Raw genomic sequence first — 19992 nt, forward strand, 5'->3', positions numbered from 1 at the left:
GGTGGAATGATCAGAATCACTACATGGTATTGTGCATTTGGAAAGGCTTCATCTCCGTCTTGCGCGTAGCATTCTAAAAGAGGCGTTTGTTGAAGTCCTCTAACGACCACCCGATGTCGGTGCTCCAAAGTGGATGGTCTTTGGTTCAATCACAGCCTTGCCAAGGCATGGAAAACTGCTCGCAGCCCTAGTGGCAGGAACAGACCACGGAAGGATGAAGGAGGTACTCAGTGCCAAGGCGCTAAAAGGGCTCTCATCTTGGCGTCCACGGGCCATAGTAAACATCTTCGATATACTTTGTGGCGCTGCGGCAAAACCAAACATTGAAGCAGAAGCTTTCTCTTCACACTCACGTCGACAGCTACCTTTTGGAACACTCACTCTGGACACATATTCGCGTGGTTGATACTCTCGGTGCTACCCAAATGGTAGAAAGAACCCCCCAGCCCCAACGCCCCAAAGTTCCGCGCAAGGAGTTCCGGCCAGGCGTCTTCCTCAAACAAGCACTATCTCGCTGCGACGCATATATGGCGGCATGTAACCATGATTTGCACTGAGTCAAGACGTCTACAGCAACCTTTCCCCTACTACCTCTATCTTGCCCTATTTTAAACCCCCGCTCTCCGGATAGCTTTTCAATCAATCAATCAATCAATCAGACCAGTTCGCATCCCGCGGGGCGAGTTGTCATGTGAACTCGGACTCGCCTTCAGTGGTCTTCAGATGCAGCCAAGCGCTTGGCTGACCTTTGCTCGCCATGAGGTGGGGTCCTAATGTTTCACGCGAACCAATTATTCTCTCCCTTCGAATCTTCATCACGATGTGAACTTTTCGTTCTACCAGCCATTCACGACTTAATAACCTGCAGAACAGCGTGGACCATGCCTGGTCGTGTGTCTACCTTGCTCACAACTGCCTGTTCCTCACTCATTCAGCTGCTCGAGCTGTAAACTCGGCTCTCGTGAACAGAGATGTTGCTTGCGCCCACTGCAATCGCGCTGAACTTGCCACGATGCTGCAACTTGAAGAGTGCTCGTGTTGGCTTCAGCCCCACAGTCTCTCTCGTGTTCACCACTTGGCAGCTTCAGAGTATAAGACAGCACACCTGCTCCAGGATAGCAGCTCCTTTGTCAAAGCCTTGTGTGTCATGTTAGACCAACAGAGCGGCGTACCTCGACAATGGCGTCCTCGACCACCGCAGCGGGCTTCGACGTTGACAGCTTTGCAAACTATTTGATCTCTGACTTGGGCTTCCTCCTTGCCCTATTCGGGGATTTGCCCACAAAACAGTTTCTAGCCTTGTCCACCGGCTGGTACGACAACATTGCGCTTGCAGTTGCCCCCATAGGGATTCCTACGATCATGGTCAGTGCTATCCGTGTGGCCGGGGCCAACTGGCTGAAAGCTATTATCGGAAGGTAAGCCTAAGGATCCTGTCTCTGTATTACGAAATAAGAGGTTTTCTAACAGAACGACTACCCTGCATAAGAGCTCGAGAAAGCAGAGCGAGCGCCGAGGTCGAAGTCCTCTCTTCCACTTCAGCAGAAGTCTGTGAGTTGTGGAGTGGGAACCAAATCGTTCGAGTCGCTGGTCAGGCGCCCATCAAGGAGATCATTAGATACGTAACGCCTATGTCTGGGCAGCCAGCATGTGCGGGAAAGGAGGAATGGATGGATCTTGCCAAAGCTACCTCAAGCACCGACGCTACCTCGACGACGCTACACCCGAGAACGAGATATAACATCACCCGTACCGGGGGTGGCGGCAATATACTAGGGGGAACCATCAAAGATAACGGATCCCTATCCAAACTGATGATCGCCTCCAGCACTTCAGCCCCAAATTTGACACTGAATATCGACCGAGATGTATACACCGGAAAGGGCGGAATAGGGATGAGAGTATGGAAAAGAGTTTGGGCTGCCGCAGTCCTTGCGCTCATTTTGCAACTTGCTGTTGTTACTGTGTGGACTCTAACTACCTATCACTGGAAGGTGGGCAGAGCAAACAGACCTCCACCCAGATACGGCTTCCCTTGTGCTGTCGGTGGAGCAGGACTCCTTTTCTTTGGAATACTTCTATGTGGCCATGTAGTCGAGGATGTGACTGCTGAGCTACACGCCGTGCCCGCCCGGAATCCCGAAAGGTTTAGTGTCATGCGTATTCAAAGATCGTGTACGGCTGGTTCCCAGAATTTCGATGGATATCTCATTCACAACAAGGATGGAGACCCGACCATATCTATGTCGCGACGCTTACCCGACACTATGCGAGTAAGGAGACATCGCACTTTCACTCTGGTCGGAACACTCTCAGCCTCCACTGGCTTTATTGTGCAGTTCATCGGCCTTCGAACATTACACTGGGGGGCCACCATCGCTCAGCTCGTTGCCACAATGGCTATGATTGTTATACGCGCCTGGCTTCGACGTAATCTCTTGGATGACCCTCGCTGCGAGAAGCTCTTGTCAAAATATGAAATTTCTGATGCAACCTTCGCTATATGCAGGGTGAAACTACAAACCAAGTTGAGACCAGGGAGCTGGACTTGCCCTTGGGTCCCCAAGGTCAATGCACCAGCCACCGGCCAGATCAAACCGGAATACATGAATTACGGTTGGGGTCTTTCCACAAGCATCCAGCTTGAGATATCCAATCCTAACACGACGGCAGGGAATAACCCTAACACGGCGACAGGGAATCCAAGCCAGACAAACGATATTGAAGCAGATGCTGAATCATTTTCGTCCAGTTCTGCCGACCCAGAGCTCAAGGACCCAGATAGCCATAACGAGGCCCAGCTCAAGCACTGGGAGGAGCGCCTGGTGCGAACCAGAGTGGAATTAGGGTATTTCACAGAGTGGGAGGAAGACTGTACGATCTGGGGAGAACGCGTCGCCACTGCCGCCGAGGACGTATTTCGAAAACTGGAGACCATGTCCTCTGGCAGATGGCCACGTTTGACTTTCAAGAACGTGGAACGAACCAGAAGTTGGCAACTCGCTACGTACGTGCGTAGAAGCAAACATCTCATCTTGAGGTCAACATTCACCATCGACCCGAACACACTTCCTAACTACTGGTACGCCGTCCCGGCCGATCGAGACGGCCATATACGGAGAGTAAAGGACTCTTACTCGGCCATCCTATGCCTCTGGCATTGCCGTATCGTCAAGCGAAGGGCCGGCGTCAATTACAAGCCGCAATTCCCCTTTGCACGTGTAGTGGATGCATTTGGGACAGAAGTGAAAAGGTCCGGCCTGATTCAAGATTGGTTGCGTACTCCTCTATCGGAAGTCCCTCGCGATTATCACTGGGCAGAGTGGAGAGGCAAGCTATTTGATCCTGCATTAAGTTTTGGACGCCGATTCGCCGTCGAACCCTCTGTCAACCATTTGTAAGTCATTGACGACGTATTAGCTGATAGGAACAGAATTTCTGACATTAGCCGGTAGGTCAGCACCCTCGAGCAACACCAATCCCCAGAGGCTAGCCTTTGCGGTCGACGGTGGGATTCATCTCCCCAGGCTTTGCGCACAAGAGTTGTTTTCAATGTATATCTTCGACCTGACTTCCAGAATTGAACTGATACATGTGAACTCAGTCATGGACCCGGATGGCAAGCTCTCTAATAAAATCATTGAGGATCTCATTGTCGATGTCCGTGATAGCGGGCTGGCAAACTCCTTGGAGGAGGCTCGAACATTGGTCGTGCCGTCCTTCTATTACCACGACTTACTCCCCCGACCTCTGGGCTCTCGCTAAACAGCTCTCGGCGCCTCCCGCGCTCTATAATGAGGCCGTGTTTTCGGGCTTGATTGATGAAGCCTCCAGTGCTGTCGGCGTGTGCATGAATCTACAGGATCGTGCGCAAACGAGTTTGACCCATGGGAGCAGGAAAGGATGGTTTGTTCACCAACCAAAATGAGGCGATTTTCAGGACAGCATATTGTTTCTGTCTACAATCCTGTGGTCTAATGATCCCAATGTAATTGCCCGCAACTCCTGCCACCACTATTTTGTGTCTCAAGCGATCTGGTGAGTTCATGGAGCCCTAGTGCTAGTTGTTCGCAGCGTTGCTAGGACTATATACTCAGATAGGACGGCCAACAGGACGACCGTAATGATTGATGGTAGTATATCCTATCTACGTAATCTTCCCAAGGCCTTGTCTACTCTCTTCAACCTCTGCGAATATCCTTATCTGTCATTGAAGCAGTCACTGCCACCTGCTTAACCTGTTGGGACGAGGAAATATTGGAAATATCTCCAAGCCGCACCCTCACACCACCCAACATCCCGGCCCATTCACTCGCACTCCACGTCGACCGGCCCACAACGCTACGAATTCGGTTGTCTAGCATGACAATAATTAGGGAGCCCAACACGTCGGGCACCGTGGTGACAATGCGCAAGCCAGCAGCCGCGAGGGCCACTAGAAAGGTCGTTAGGGACGCCACAAGCAGCACGACCAACCATAGTCTATGGCAGTACACGACATCCTGCTCAAAATTTGTCGTGGCGATGACACTTGGACTGAGACCGGAAATAGTGCTGGACTGTCCGGTGACTTTCTGCGGTTGGGTCCCTATGATAAGCAGAGAGTTCAGAATCTGAGCCATGCGAAGCTCAAAGGCACTTCTTCCTGAATGGTATATATCAGTGCTGAGATAGCCGATAGGCTTCAATGGGTCCGCCATGAATAATAGCAGGGGAGAGCTCATTCCGGCAACACCGGTGCCATGGAAAGGGTCCAAAGAACTTGGAGAAGGCCTTGGGTAATATCAGTCCCATCAATCACGATCCAATTCCGGTCACGGGTGTGGCTGAAGAGAGCGACGAACGGATGTGGGAGAGCAAGTGCTTGCATTGCAGGACAACTTTAACGCGACAAACGGAGGGCCGACTAGCATCTCGGCTTCCGCCCAGGCTTCGGCATACGAATACGTGTATCCAACGAATGTATCCATCACCGCCAGGCCCGAGGCACTGGTTGAAAGGTTGGCACCAATCGAAACCACCCAAAGCGAGGCCTGGCTCCCAAACGGCGACATGGTCCAGAGAAGCGCAATGAGGAATGCGACTGTGTTGGCAGCTCGAACTTCGGCCTGGGTGATGAAAGCTCCAGAAATAATGTGGCTCCCCATCATCTGCTCGACGTTTCGGAGCGTCGTGCCGCGTTGAATCCTCCACGTAGCAAAGGCTTTCATGGCCGACTCGATGAGCGCCGTGAACATGATTGGAAAAACGGTTGGGCCCTGTAGTGTGCTCAGCAAGTCCGCAGGAGCCGTTCGTATCTAGAAGGACAAGCAAACATATTTGGCGCTGAGGACGAGGCGAACAGCAACAGAGCCGGGGTCGGCGTGCCGACCGTCGTTCCTCCACGCGAGGATTCCAAAAACGACGAAGAGCAAAGGTACGACGGCTAGGACTAGATCAATGGCGGCCCTGAAGGCCTTGCGTTTCCAGTCTGAAACCTGTGGATCGGGCCCTGTATGCTCTTCTTCGAAGAATGGGTGGTAACCGAGCAGAGTTCTGGCTTGACGCCCGTTATGGAGCGCCTGATATCGAGGCTCTTTGCGGCTTTGATTTTCCACCATGGCAGCTTAATATTGATGGCCGAGTGAACGGAATGATGAGTGATGAAGGAAACTGATTCACAGATACATCAAGGATCTCAGCCTACCCAAAGAGTGAAGACTTTAGATCGAGTTAAGAGCCGCCCAGCGTTACAGCACAGCCCGACATCTGGCATCCTCCACCGAAGGGTCGTGTGGCTGCTGTTCACGTAGCCAGATTAGACGACATAGCTAGAAGACTTCGATAGCACACATTTCCTAAGCGAAAAGAAGCGAAACTCTTGAGAGGTTCAACACTGGGCCAGAACTTACACGGCATTAGCCCAAACAGGATAAGCGAGAAAACTTTCAACTGCTGGGTAAAGCCGCGTGTGCTTTCCTGGCTGCGGTAGAAATCACCGGCACGCCCTTGTTTTAGGTAGTAGTGTGCTTTGTATGCACTCGTCTATCGGCGCTACTCTATTTGTATCCCTGTATGACCCTGCCTGAGATTATAAAAAGCAATAGTGTAGATACAGTAGATTAAAATAGGCATAGGCGCTAAGCCTCGCCAGCCTTTCCGCCCAGCCGCTATTCCTTGATATTGGTGGACCGGGTGGAGTAAGAAGGGTCGAGGTGTGACCCACTGGGTTGTGGGTCACCAAGTCCGCCCACCAGGAATTGCCATGGGACGAGACATTGTCTGGAAGTATACTGCTCTGTACAGGCGCTTGGGGGCTCAAACTCATTGCTGCCAGTGCGCCTAATAACAATGGTATCTAATTGAATGATCGCATGGTCGCGACAGCGGCACGTCTTGCATTGTCCCGTGCAAATGTGTCTGAAGTATCTATTTTATACGGGGCGACCCTAGTTCACCGTCTAGGTGTGTCTCACACTCTTGGTGAGTGTTCGAATTTAGCACTGGTGGAAAATTCAAGCTCTGGAGATTTGCGCCGCAGAGACAGCATCCCTCCAATGGCTAACGAATAGTTGAAATTCAAACTTCGCAAGTTAGCTTCGCGGACAAGAAATATCACAAACCGTTCAACCAAACCGTTTCTGTTGGATGTCCATTTGCACGAAGCAATCGGTTAACTAGGAGTAATAACGCTTTGCGGCAAGGTCGCCTCCTCAACCAAATGCCTTGTGTCACTACACAGTTGCCGATCTTCCGCCTCTATGGTCCTTGTAAACTCCTTGAAAGCCTGTATAGCAAGACGGCGAATCTTCCCCTATCTGTCCTTTTAGGATGTGAGCTCGTCTTGGGGATCACAGCGCTGCCCTTGTAATCCTAAGTAGAGTCTGCCCGTTAGTCCCGGAGGCAATCAACATATGGCTATATTTAGGTCAGTAACCTGGCTAGAACGGTACGCGGGGAGCCTTGAAAATTCGTTCATATTCACTGGTATTGTCGTATTAACCAGCAGCAAAAGCGGTCCGAGATCCATTATGGAGAATGTGGTTGATCCAATTCTAGGGGCTAATGTCCTGACCACCTCAGTGGATGACATGATCAAGACGAGCAATGTCGCGCACAGTGGCCCGTTCAGCCCATCAATATGGCTGGACAGCGAAGACCCAATTGTGGTAATGTAAGTCTGCAGATCTGTTGGCTGTTTATCTAGTGTCGGAGACTACATAAGGCTGTGGCTATACGATGTTCGAGCGACGCATCATCGTGGCTGGTGTCCGATCGCATACCCAGGTTGCCAGCCACTGTCAAACCGTGACGGGGGTATGAAAATTCTCTGACCACCGCGACGTATCATGAGAATACTCATGTTGAATTTGCTCTACTTCTCGAGTAGGCCACAGAGAAGACCGGCGATCGGTTTTGTTATCCAAAATATTGCGTGAACGGGTGTTTTGGTGTTGATCCGGTTTATCATGCTGTTGGACGACAGCGCCATCCCTGAGCACAATCAGCCCATCAGTTTCGGTTTGCTTCAGCAGTAGCACTAGATGTATTTCCGGGAAGATCGAGTTCTAATCTGTTGAAGTGTGTGGTTTAGACCTTAGGTGGATGTTTTTGGCACTCTACTGATCGGGTCGCTTTGGATGATTTTGTCGATATTTTGGAAGCCCCAGACATTTGGCTCGGCTGTTTCTAGTTGGTATTGCCTGTAGACACACTGTCTTCCAAGTCCAATACGCTTATGTTGATTAGTTGTTCCTAGAGAGGAGTGATAGGATCATGTATTTGTCCCGGGGGGTTTGCGCGTATGTCTAATACGGCGTCCGAGGCCAGTGAGTTCATGCAGAGTAGAAGTAATTATTAAGCAGAAAAAAGACGGGCGCAGGCACTACGTACCTAGGTAAGTAGTAGATGGGTACAGAGTAGAAGGGAAATACAGGGTAAGTAATACATCGTAGGTAAGTTTCAAAAGGTGAATGCTTTCTAGAGGGGAGCGGCGGTTAAAAGCGGCGCGGGCAAGCGCGGATTGGGCTCCCAGGCCTCGTCTTTGGCCGCCATGTCACTGCTCCGCAAACTCTCCCTCACGAAACTGCGACAAAAGTCCAACAACCTCCTTTGTCTTCCCGCCATCAATGACATGACCCCGTGTTGAACCGAGAAACGCACTGGTCTCCTGCATGGACAAAGCCTTCATCTGTGCAGCGCTGCGCATGCGCGCCCCTTAAACTCCCAGCGTGTTCTTTCGCCCAACATGGCGACATTCGACGAGACCTTCAACCCCGCCGCTCTTACACGATCGGATACTCTCACTTCGACGACGAGCACACTAAAGGCTCCTCCGGGCTCTACGTCGAAACCACAAAAAGCCGCTCAAAGCTATCCTCGGGTCGATCTCGAACCTCTGTATACCGAACTAAAATCACTAATTGGCCACAACTGGGACACATATTTCGATGCTATAACAAGGTTTATACGAGGTAAACCGAGCTTCGATGCTCTGATGCCCCCTCCTCGTAGTAACCCTGGGAAATAGGACGGCGAGGCTGACTTCTGAGCGACAGGTGAACTGAACGCGCGAGAGTTCGGCGACCTATGCGATGTCTTCATTTATGCGACTCCTCAAACGGAACATGCCCACAACTCTTTAATACTCGCTATACTCTGTAATACCGGCAAAGACCCTCCTGAACCTGGACTAGCAGCATGGGTCAGCGCAACGACAGACAAGTCTGCGCTGACGTCGGGCACGAAACCTGCTGCCACGGGCGATGCAAGCGAACAGCGACTGAAAGCCGAAGTAATGGCACTGCCCGCCCGTGACCGACGACGCATCAAAGGAGCTGCGAATGACAAGGCAGATGAGGAGGCGGCAGCTCGGAGGAACCCCTATGAAGACCTTTATCTCGCGGGAAGGATTAAAGCACCAGAGGCTGCTCCAAGCGCAATCGCAGGAGGACTGACGAAGACGAACTGGGATTTGGAGATTAGGAAAAGATATCTACAGCCACTTTTCTCAGAGACACTCGAGTTTCCGGATACAACGGCGATACATTCTCGGATTGTCCCCATTTGTTATGAAGAGTCCATCGCGCAAGGTTGCTCAATACAATGCGCTGAACTAGTGGGAATTGCAGCGGAGACGTATCTCAAAGGCGTGCTGGCTGAGGTCATGAATCGAACACGGCCCAATGGCCCAAGATACGAGCACAGCGCGGGCGGAGGCATCTTAACGAGCTCCTACAAGAGGAAAATCGACCGCGAGGAGGAGGAAGTCAAGGCTGGGAGGCTCAACAAGACTCGTGATGATGACTTGTTACCGACTGAAGCGCAGGTCGCATATGCAAGACGTCCCATCGGCATGGCGGATCTGCAACTCACCGCTCGGGTCGGTCCTTTACCTTGGAATGCAATGCCTTGTATTGGATACACCGTGAACAATGCTTCGGCCGGTTATGATCATGATCAGTGGCTCACGGAGCAAGAGCAAGCGGCGAGTGCGGCGGCGACGACGACGACGACGAATGGACATGTTAACCTAGTCGATGATAGTATGGATGTCGACAGTACCGATAACTATGGCTGGGAAGGCGCTGGGCCACAAGACAGAGCAGGGCTGGATTCTGTTCTTGCCGATTGTCTGGCTATTCGTGTGTAGGTCACACAGCAACCTCGAAAGCAGGGACAAGAGACATTAGAAGCGATGGAGGTAGATGACCGTTACGAGCCAAAGGAAACGCGAGAGTCTTCCATCGACGATACGCAAGGTTTGGCTGGTGATCGCCAGGAATCTTTCAAGAGGGCTTCAATACAAAGACTCGAGCACTTCCGAGCCAACTCCTCAGAAGAGGAAATGGATGAGATCTTGGTGAGCCTGAGAAGTGGAATCGTGCCATCCCTCGTCATGTGGCAAACCCTGCGTCTCGGGCCGTGGTGTTGCAGCGCGGCGGAGGTTATCTGTAAAGGTCGATGAGATTAACGATGCACTGTGAGGATTTAGGTCGTGGTTCGACAAGGCTGTTACCGAACGGCGTTACGCTCAAGTATATTGTCTGCGGTGAAAAAAGGCCCGTGGTCTGTCGCCACCGGGATACGAATCGGAATGCGGATGGGATGGGCATGGGGATGAGTTTCATGATACCCCCGGCGAACTGGCTATCGTTGAGATACAGAATCCGAGAAATGCATGGAGGGCGTTCCTACTACGAGCGATTGTCTGTTTTCCAGCAGTCAAATCGCGCAAGGGCGTCCAAAAGCCACGTCGTTGCTTCGTGGCAGCGATGTTGTAAAATGGAAGCACTTGAGTTTTTCCCATGCTATTATTTACGAGGACCGCCCTATTCAATCTACCTTTCCACCACCTTTCCCCCAAAGCTTTCCTTTGACTTTCGCATATCGAGGCACGATCCTGTTGTCATGCTCGGCTGTACTCTGAAGACTATATTTCGTCGAAGCCACAAGCATAGAACCTCATTTATAACTCATCCTTTACCCCTTGGGCGGCGTTGCCCGTCTCCAATTTCCCTACCGAATCCTTGACCATCAAGGCCAATATGTCGACCAACAGATCACTGGCGGCCACACTGGTGACTTCTGCCGCCGTGTCATATGGCGGACTCACCTCGACGACGTCCGCACCAACCAGCCTCACGCCTTCGAGGCCCTTGATGAATCTTTTGACCTCGCGGGTCGTCCAGCCTCCGGACTCGGGCGTGCCTGTCGCGGGGGCGATGCTGGGGTCCAAGACGTCGATGTCGATGCTGAGATAGACGGGCCTGTCTGTCCCGACAATGCCGCGCACCCTGTCGGCTATCCCCTGCATGCCCCTGGGGTCGTCGTCGATCTCGTGCGCCTCGATGATCTCAAAGCCCACCACTTCCTTGTCCGTGACGTAGTCCTTGGGCGAGAATAGTTTGGTTCTCAGCCCGCCGTGCACGCTGCTACCCTTGGCGATGCACCCCTCCCTCGCGGCGTGCCAGAAGAATGTCCCGTGCGTGATTGCGCTCTGTTCCGACACGATCCCGGTGTAGCCAGCATAGGGGTCCCAGGTGTCCAGGTGGGAGTCGAGGTGAATGACGGAAATCGGGCCGTAGATTTCCTTGAGCGAGCGCAGGATCGGGAGAACGATCGAGTGGTCGCCTCCCAGAGAGAGGACGCGGGGATGGTTCCATGTTCTCCCTCCCAACGACGACGTTACTGATGCCGTGGAGGTGTTGTGAAACAAGATCTGACGGTAACCCTGCTCCATCTGTCGAAATGCATGCTTGGCGTCAAACGGCGTGAGGGGGATGTCTCCGCAGTCCACGATGTTCAACCCTCCTTCCGTCAATGGGTCAATGCTCCATACAGTGTTGTAGCTCCTTCCTTTCTTTTCTCTGGAGCTCGCGGCCCGAATGCCCCTGGGCCCAAAGCGCGCCCCAGGCCGGTAGGATGTCGATGTGTCGTAGGGAAAACCTACTATAGCAATGTCTAGGGCTGATGCGTGAAGGGAGGAAAAGCACCGCTGCCACGGTAAGTGTGCGAAGGTGACTGGTTGAGAGAAGGGCAGATCTTTGTCGAGGTCCTCGAGGGGATAGGGGTAGTTGGGACCAACGGAGAAGGAGAGTGGTGCTTCCTCCGAGGAGGCACCAGGAGCATCATGTGAATGGAGGTTCGAATGGGAATGGGCATATACAAGGGAGATGAGAAGACCAAAATGCACGAGAGTAAGGGCGAGTCTTTTCGCCATTGTTGTTGCCAGCGTTGTGCTTCGTCGATCTTAGCGGCCGCTTCTCTCGTTCGTGCCTTTTCTTTCGCAATCCAGGGTGCTGTTTCTTCTTATGAGGATGTTACCGTCCTTGACAAGCTGCGTTGTCGAGATAGGTCTTCCTGGTGCATACTCCGTCCGTAGACTTGTTAGCTGGAGTTGAACAAACCGTCTCCTCCCACCGCGCCACAGCACCGCCAGGCCGGTCTTTATGTCCAGAACACACATTAATCTCGCGGGAAAAACTCTGTCAATACCTGTGGTCCCTCGCAGAAGCATGCATTCTTCATAGACGGACAAGTCCTTGATACGAATCGGCCACGCGCCAGTGGATGCAGCTGGCATCTCCGTTCCCCACGCTGATGCACGAGGCGAGAATCCCTGTGGAGCTGAAGTACTGTTGTATGGAGAACGGCCAGTCTAGGTCGGATGGGCCTGTCCGTTGCTAGTCTCGCTGCATGTGAGCTGCAAAACATACAAGGATGTACGGAGGATAATTTGCATAGAAAAGATCAGGGTAGTATATGAGGTGGACAAATCCGATTACTTCTGACGCAAATGAGATCGAGGGCAAAGCCAGAAGGAATGCCATTTATTCCATGTTTAACTTTTATCTTACCGTATCGAAATTGGCGATAGCCCAAGCGACATATATTGGCCGCTCGAAGGCTCTCAGGTGCCAGAAATGCCGTCAAGGGTTGGGAAGGAGTTCGGGTGGAACTGGATCCTGACCTTAGTTGAACACTACCGTTTTATGCCCGTTCAAAAATACTCTTTTCTCCGACCACCACTTGACCGCCGCAGCCAAAACTTGACTCTCCACGTTGCTCCCTTCGTCGATGAGTTCCTTTGGCGTCATACTATGATCAACTCTTGTGACTCTCTGTTCAATGATCGGCCCCTCATCCAGATCAGCAGTAACAAAATGTGCCGTGGCGCCGATGATCTTGACGCCTCTTTCAAAGGCCTGGTGGTAAGGCTTAGCACCCTTGAAGGAGGGTAAGAAGCTGTGATGGATGTTTATGATCTTGCCGGACATGGCTTCACAGAGGGTCGGTGAGAGGACTTGCATGTACCGCGCCAGCACTACCAAATCGATGTTGTGTTCTTTGATGAGCTCTAGGATGCGAGCTTCCTGCTCGGACTTGGTATCCTTGCTAACAGGCAGATGATGGAACGCAATGTTATAACTCTTGGCTAGCGGTTCGAAATCCGGGTGATTCGACACGATCAACGGCACGTCGATAGCCAACTGCCCCTGTAGATACTTGTTAGACTTATACCAACATTGACAGTCTCATAACCACGACCCATCCAAAGAGGTACAGAAAAATCTTTCAAAGGGAATGGCGCTCACTGTCTTCTGGCGAAAAAGGAGGTCGTTTAGGCAGTAGCCGATCTTGGAGACCATGATCAAGACTTTGGGTTTCTCAGCCACGGGACGGAGCTCGTAGTCCATCTTGATGTCGTTTGCTAACTCATCGAACGAGGGTCTTAAAAAGTTTGTGTCGTCGGCTGGTCCGAAATGGACTCTCATAAAGAACTTCTCCGAAGTGCGGTCGCTGAACTGTTGCAAGTCGAGGATGTTGAGTTTGTTCCTAGCGAAGATCCCTGTTACGGCATGAATTATGCCCGGTTTATCGGGGCATGAAAGAGTTAGAATGTGGTCGTTGGCCATCTTTGCGAGAATGGAACAGTCCTGAATTAGAGTCGAAAACGGAGATTTGGTCAGGGCCAGCAGTCTGGATGTCTCTGGGGCAAACTGTACCCCCAAGAGTTTTCGTGGTAGCTGTCTCCAACTTGCTAGTCTTGTTCCGCTTAGGATGGCAAGCATCTGCCTCAACCTTTTTGTGTGTTTTTCCCTGCTCGCGTGACGGGAGCAGTCTAAAAAAATTTGCGAATATCAAAGTGCGCTTACGAGGTATTTGCTATGCCGTATCCGGAGTTGCGGCAGAGTACGGTGAAGCATATGCCCATGTTGCTCAATTGATCTGGCCTTGATCTGGCTTGATCTGCCGCAGCAACTAGGCGCAGCTAGGCATCCCATCTCCACTTCTGGAGACTTTGCTGCTTCTATCTCGAGGAAATTCTTGATTGTGAAGGCCAAGATGGAAGAATCCCATCCTCGCGGGATTCAATGCGGATCTGGCGCCTATTACAGGTGAAACTTGGTCAGGCTGCTACCGGAGCCTGCGCCTTCATCTCACGTGTTGTGCGCGTGTGGCTACGCGTTCCTAACCCGACCGAAACTGAACTCACTCCGTGTTTTCAATATATGACCATCACCTTCACCTCCAGTGAGATGAATGTCCTCCATCAATCCTCTTTGTCCTCTGTCTATTGCTTTGGCGGGTCAATTACACAAAGCTTGGTTCTGCAATCGTCTCTGTTCACCTGGTGCTGATTCATTCCCTCCTCGTTTTCCGTCCTTCGTTTTCGCCCCCATCCCAATTCACGCCTAGCTTCACGCCTAGCTTAGGTGCAATGGCCATGGAGCTTCCCCATCTCCCAGTCCCCGTCTCTGACTTCGTTGGCTATGTCGACAAGAAGCCCAGAACCCAGACCGGCGTCGCTGAAGCGGTTGAACCCTTCAAGGCCTTTGAAAGCAAACTGAGGGAGATCTACGCCCAGCAACCTGACCACCCAGCAGCACGCGCAAACCACCTGGTACCTGTGTTCAAGGATGCTCCCGTTACCATTCGAGCAAGAGAGCTCACAAAGGAATCTGACGCTGAGAAAGACAAATACCTGTTGACTCTCCCACAGGAGGCTCGCAGAAAAGACGGTTCTCCTGCCACCACTCAGACCTTGAAAGAGTTCAGGACCAATTTCAACCTTTTCTCCGAGTCTTCACTGGTCGACCTAGATTGGGATAATGTGGTGTGTGCAGGAAGCGCTGTTGTCACCTCTTTGCTGCCGGTCGATGCTCCTCACAATGAGTCCAAGGTAAACCACCAGCCACGAGTCTTTTTGCTCCTTACGTTCTAACATGCCATTAGCGAGCACTTCGAGCTTATTACCATGAAAAGCTGGCGCCTGCTTCAGATGTCGATCTTTTCCTCTACGGCCTGAACGAGGAACAAGCTATTGAGAAGATCAGACAAATCGAGACCAAGATCCGGGATAGCATCCTGGCCGAAACAACAACCATTGTAAGCTCCCTGAATACTTTTTTCGGTGTCCTTGGGCATCCTTGAAAGCTTAATCGTCTGGAGCATGTGCGATATTAACCGAAAAACAGCGTACGAAGAATGCCATCACCATTGTATCAGAATACCCAACCCGTCATGTCCAAATTGTGCTCCGCCTGTACAAGAGCATTTCTGAGATCCTCACCGGCTTCGACGTTGATTGTTCATGTGTGGCCTACGATGGTCAGCAGGTGTGGGCGTCTCCTAGAGCGCTAGCGGCCTTCATGACTCAGGTGAACACAATTGACCTCACCAGAAGATCTCCATCTTACGAGAATCGGCTGTCTAAATACTCTCATCGCGGCTTCGAGGTGTTTTTCCCCGGTATCGACCGCAGTCGAATTGATCCAACTATCTTTGAGAGGTCTTTCTCAAGGGTACAGGGTTTAGCGAGGCTACTGGTTCTTGAAAAGTTGCCACATCCCAATGACAGAGACGCATACCTCGCACAACGTCGAGCAGAACGAGGACGTCCCCCATTGCCATGGAATGCTCGATTTCGCCGTGAACTTCCGGGAAATGTTAAAGACGCTCAACCAGATGACGTGGCTGAATGGGCAGAAGAGGACGATGTCTCCAATTACCACACTGTTACTATCCCATATGGCCCCAAATACAACGCCAAAAGAGTTGAGAAGCTTCTATTCACAAAGGACTTACTCCTCAATGCTGAATGGAACAAACCCAAGGACAGAAAGACCAAGCTGCATCGCCATCCGGCCTTCTTTGGTTCTGTCAACGACGTTCTTCATGACTGCTGTGGGTATTGCCCGGAAGCTACCACCGACGAGGACTTCGCTGCGCTTGAGGAAGAGAGCAAGATCCACATATCTGGAGATATTACATTTCTCAAAGATGATCCAGGCAGACAGGCCATTGGCAGCTTTAATCCGATTACGGACAAAGACTGGACGGAAATGGCGTATATCGGCAATACTACGAGACTGTGTCAAGCAATAGTCGACCTCGATATCGATGCCGTCAGAGACTGGTTCTCTGCACTAGAAGCTGTCGACGTCAATCGTCGGGATCACGTTGGTCGCACTCCTTTACATCTTGCGGTCATGTGCTCCACTCCTGAGATTGTCCAATGTCTGATCGATCACGGTGCTCGTCTTGTCTCTAGAATGTATAATGGTATGACCGCTTTGCATCTTGCTGCTCACCGTGGAGAGGTGCAGATTATCAAGGATATTCTTGATAAGAGTAACGCGAACGAGGAACAAGAGGCGCTCAAGGAGGATGCACGAAGAGAAGCACGAAGAGCTGCTGCCGACAACTCACAAGAAAGTCACGACAATGCAAGTGACCTCAGCGACAATGATTCATTCGACTCTGAAGCTTTCGAGGACGGGGAAGAGGATGCCATGACCGAGGGGTCTTTTGTGAAAGTGGGCGGCATCTCCGAAGCTCAAGACTCTGAAGACAAGGATGGACCAGATGTCTACGATGTTGATGTTCTTGCTTGGGATAGTCCACTCTCGCCTCTTCACCTTGCTATCCTTGGGGGACATATGGATGTGGTGAAAGTTCTCATTGACAATTACGGCGCCGACGTCCTGCTTCCTGTCAAGATTGTGGATGAATACAACACAAAGCACGCAAAGGCTGCGATCCTGACAATCTGTCTGGCCTTGGAGCTTCCATTGCAGCAAGCCAACGAAACTGTCAAAGGTCTTCTTGCGCTCGGGGCGTCATTCACGCAGGCGTGAGTTTCCCTTCTCCTTGAAACCATATTTCTTTTGCGGCGGATTATTGTCACAGATTCCGCCAAGGTCGGTAGTGGCTGACAGAGATTCACAGCGATATGAATTTCATCTCCGCTCTCCACTATGCGGTTAACAGCGCAAAGACACTTATATTGCAGACAATGCACTCCGCTGATACATCGAGCTTTGCCAAGGCCGTCAATTTCATCGTCGTCTCTGGGTATTGGAGCCAGCCAACCATCGAGACACCCTTGCTAACTGCTATCCGCACTGGGAAACCTGAACTTCTTGAGCATCTGATCCAAATGGGTGTTAAACCACACATCGACCTCGAGTCCTTTGCGCAAGCATACAAACGCCGCTTCGACAAAGCCTCGGATGATCCATCAGAAGTGAAGAAAATTTTCCAGAAATGTGTCGAACAGCCTATCATTCTTGCCCTCCAGAATGAAATGGTGGACTTGGTCAGTCAACTAATCGAGAGGGGCGAGGATGTCAATACGTTGACTACTGGCGCATACAAATATCTGGAACGTCCATGTTCTGCCTTCAGCGTGGACGCCAAGTCCTTGTTGGATCTCGTCCGAGACCGCATCTCGTCACTAGAGAAATCCTTATCCCCCATGGTTCAGAACTTGGAGAAGCCTCCCACGCTGAAAGCAGATGACGAATACCTCACCGGCCTTGAAGAAGGGTCTTATCGTTACTGGACTGCTTTCCACGACCTCCAGAGTGCAAAGTCGATCCAACGGTTTCAAATGAGGGAATACAACAAAGAACTGCGAGCTTGGATGCGAGGCTCAGAAGTTGGGAAGGAGGAGAAGGATGCCGCCGTCAACGCCACCATTGCGAAGCTGCGTGATCTTGAACACAAGCTGGCCGACAAGGGTGCTAAGTCATTCTTCGACTTGTACCCGAGGGCCCATAGCGAAGACCAATTTCCCAAAAGCCATTTTATTTCAAAGGTTTCGGATTGTGAACCATACGCCACGAAGATATCTTTTAAGGTGCCAGACCTGACCCCAGAGAAGGAGGTCAAGTACATCGAATTGTTCGAAGCAGCTTGGAAGGGCGACTCCGAAACTGTCAAATCACTTTGTCTGACTGGCCCCCATCCGCTACAAGTCGCAGTCATGGATCTTCGTGGATTCAGTCCGTTCTCAGTTGCTTCTTTTCGCGGCCATTACGAGCTGGCACAACTGATTGTCGAAATTGCTAAAATCCAGTACCAGCCGAACACGAAGAACCAGTCAGGTCGATACCGCTATGTCCTCGACACTGACGGACACTACGACACAGACAGCGAAAACAGTTATGATAGTGATGGCACGGAGCAGGACACTCGGGTGAGAGTTGTTGCTGAACTTGTCGATGAAACCTTCACAGTAGACGACATTGCTGCAATGGCCGACAATGTCAAATCGAGAGTCTCACCGGCCGCCATGGTCTCCTGGAATTGCTTGAGCGCGCGTGCGCTCGAAAAAGGCGTGGATGAGCGACAAGTTAGGCATGCCTTTGGGGGCGTCCATGGACGAGGTGTTTTTGTCGGTTATGGTTACTCAAATCAGTCTTGGAAGTGGTTTCATTCGGCCTTTGAAACCACGTGCCAGCTTAATCGTTGTTCTCTGATTCGATATGCCATTTTTACCGACAATATGGCTCTTTTGAAATTCATCATCAAGATTGGCAACAGCCTCGCAAACCAGGAAGGAGATGGTGGTGACAGTCTGAACGTAATCGCCATCGCCAAGACCGATTTCGACCTGGCCCTCCACCTTGGTAGGGTTGAGATGATAGGTGAGATGATCAAGTCCACCGGCTTTGGATTTCCTCTTCAAAAAGTGTTCCAAAAATCAGGAATCAAGCTTGACGAGAAGCCCCAGTACTACCAGGGACTCAGCGTTTACGGCAAAAAGCGTCAAGATTGGGCTGAAGCCGGCCGCAGAGGTTACCGCACCCAACAGGTCGAATCTGATGTGGGTGTTCCTCTTCTAGCTGCCACGGTCGAGGGCAACCTGAAAACTACCGAATATTTCTTGTCAGATGAGCCCTTGCATCAGTACCTCGAGTTCGCCCGGTCCTTCAAGGAGGACAAACGCATTCAAGCATTGGCGCATACGAAAGGAGGCATTCGAGGGACACTTGATGCGTGGCTGTCGACACGAAATGAGCTCGCACTGCATATTGGAGTGTTGTCGGCCCCGATGCAGGACGGAACTCAGCCATGCTTTGACTTCCTGCTTGAAAAGATGCCCCATGCACTCGAGGTTCGCTCTACTGATGGAAAAACACCGCTCCATCTTGCTTTCGAAGTCAAAAGATACTATGCAGCGAAGAAATTGATTGCAGCGGGCGCAAATCAAGCCACTAAAGACAATGTGGGGCGCAACATTCTTCATACAGTTCTCGACACTGTTCCGACACACAACCCTGCCTTACTTGGATCCATCTTGAAAATACTGGATGAAAACATCATTGCACCATTGCTACTTGAACGATGTAGCAGTGTTGAATCCACAGGTACCACGCCTCTAGCAGTTTTTGTGGGGCGCGTCTTCGCGGCTACAGGATGGGAAGAAAGTCTCAAGCTCATCCTCTCCCTTTCAGGCGGTAAAGACCTCGAGAAGATGGATGGGGCAGGGGACTATCCATTGCATTCAGTCGTACGAAAAGGCCACCAAGAACTGGTAAAATTCATCGTGGAATATAGACCCGGATTGTTGTACTGGGAGAATGCCACAGGAATGACTGTATCTGATGTGGCGACCACCAGCTATCTACGACATCAAATCGACTATCCCCCAAAGCTAGACACCACCAAGGAGCGAAGCGTTAAGGACATTCCTGCTCAGGAATTTGCGGCAAATCTCGGGTCCGACTCGGGCAAGGCAGAAGTCGCAGAGGCCGCCGGACGCAGCCAGCAATGGCGCATGTACCGCCTCATTAATTCCCTCATGACCAAATATCCGGCGAAGCGGAAGTTAGTGGCACTCCATGATGCCAACGAAGTAGCGAAGCGTCTGGCAATGCAGCAGCAGAAACAGAATGAAAACAATCAGCGGGAAAGATCTGGAGTGAACGCAAGAGGGTTGAGGCGTTGGCGGCACTCTCAAGACACCGTTGAAGCAGATGACAGGCAAGACGAAGTGGCGCAGTATCTAGCTCAGGCGATGGATTTCACAAAGTGGGATGAGATGGTCTGGAGGACGACCGAGGCTGGAGAGACGATGGGTGAGGACGGCAAGGACATCGAGAGCCACTACCGGCGTCGTGGAAGCGATGCGAGTGACCTTGATGAGATGCAGATGCAGATGGTCCTTCCTGTGAAGGACCGATGAGGTTTCGAGCCCGCCGAACGATTGGTTGGCGGAGC

At 51.5% G+C, this 19992-nt stretch overlaps 6 protein-coding genes across 6 annotated transcripts; 3 read left to right on the forward strand and 3 right to left on the reverse strand.

The window, feature by feature from the left end:
- Positions 1-1179: 1179 nt before the first annotated feature.
- On the forward strand, positions 1180-3401 carry Z519_05955 (uncharacterized protein; the record flags this gene model as incomplete). The annotated part of the gene is made up of 2 exons (XM_016763695.1): positions 1180-1418; positions 1490-3401. 2 exons carry the CDS (start codon positions 1180-1182, stop codon positions 3399-3401), a joined length of 2151 nt encoding a protein of 716 aa, XP_016620019.1.
- Positions 3402-4181: 780 nt separating this feature from the next.
- On the reverse strand, positions 4182-5600 carry Z519_05956 (uncharacterized protein; the record flags this gene model as incomplete). The annotated part of the gene is made up of 3 exons (XM_016763696.1): positions 4182-4773; positions 4897-5258; positions 5316-5600. The coding sequence occupies 3 exons, from the start codon at positions 5598-5600 to the stop codon at positions 4182-4184; spliced, it is 1239 nt and encodes a 412-aa protein (XP_016620020.1).
- A 2627-nt stretch (positions 5601-8227) lies between these two features.
- Z519_05957 (uncharacterized protein) lies at positions 8228-9631 on the forward strand (the record flags this gene model as incomplete). Its single annotated transcript, XM_016763697.1, has 2 exons — positions 8228-8453; positions 8538-9631. 2 exons carry the CDS (start codon positions 8228-8230, stop codon positions 9629-9631), a joined length of 1320 nt encoding a protein of 439 aa, XP_016620021.1.
- Positions 9632-10447: 816 nt separating this feature from the next.
- Z519_05958 (agmatinase) lies at positions 10448-11701 on the reverse strand (the record flags this gene model as incomplete). The annotated part of the gene is made up of 1 exon (XM_016763698.1): positions 10448-11701. One exon carries the CDS (start codon positions 11699-11701, stop codon positions 10448-10450), a length of 1254 nt encoding a protein of 417 aa, XP_016620022.1.
- Positions 11702-12452: 751 nt separating this feature from the next.
- On the reverse strand, positions 12453-13397 carry Z519_05959 (formyltetrahydrofolate deformylase; the record flags this gene model as incomplete). Its single annotated transcript, XM_016763699.1, has 2 exons — positions 12453-12977; positions 13077-13397. 2 exons carry the CDS (start codon positions 13395-13397, stop codon positions 12453-12455), a joined length of 846 nt encoding a protein of 281 aa, XP_016620023.1.
- An 806-nt stretch (positions 13398-14203) lies between these two features.
- Z519_05960 (uncharacterized protein) lies at positions 14204-19957 on the forward strand (the record flags this gene model as incomplete). The annotated part of the gene is made up of 4 exons (XM_016763700.1): positions 14204-14665; positions 14719-14871; positions 14961-16618; positions 16714-19957. The coding sequence occupies 4 exons, from the start codon at positions 14204-14206 to the stop codon at positions 19955-19957; spliced, it is 5517 nt and encodes a 1838-aa protein (XP_016620024.1).
- Positions 19958-19992: the final 35 nt, after the last annotated feature.

Source organism: Cladophialophora bantiana (assembly GCF_000835475.1).
Source record: "Cladophialophora bantiana CBS 173.52 unplaced genomic scaffold supercont1.8, whole genome shotgun sequence".
NCBI classification, from domain to species: Eukaryota; Fungi; Ascomycota; class Eurotiomycetes; order Chaetothyriales; family Herpotrichiellaceae; genus Cladophialophora; species Cladophialophora bantiana.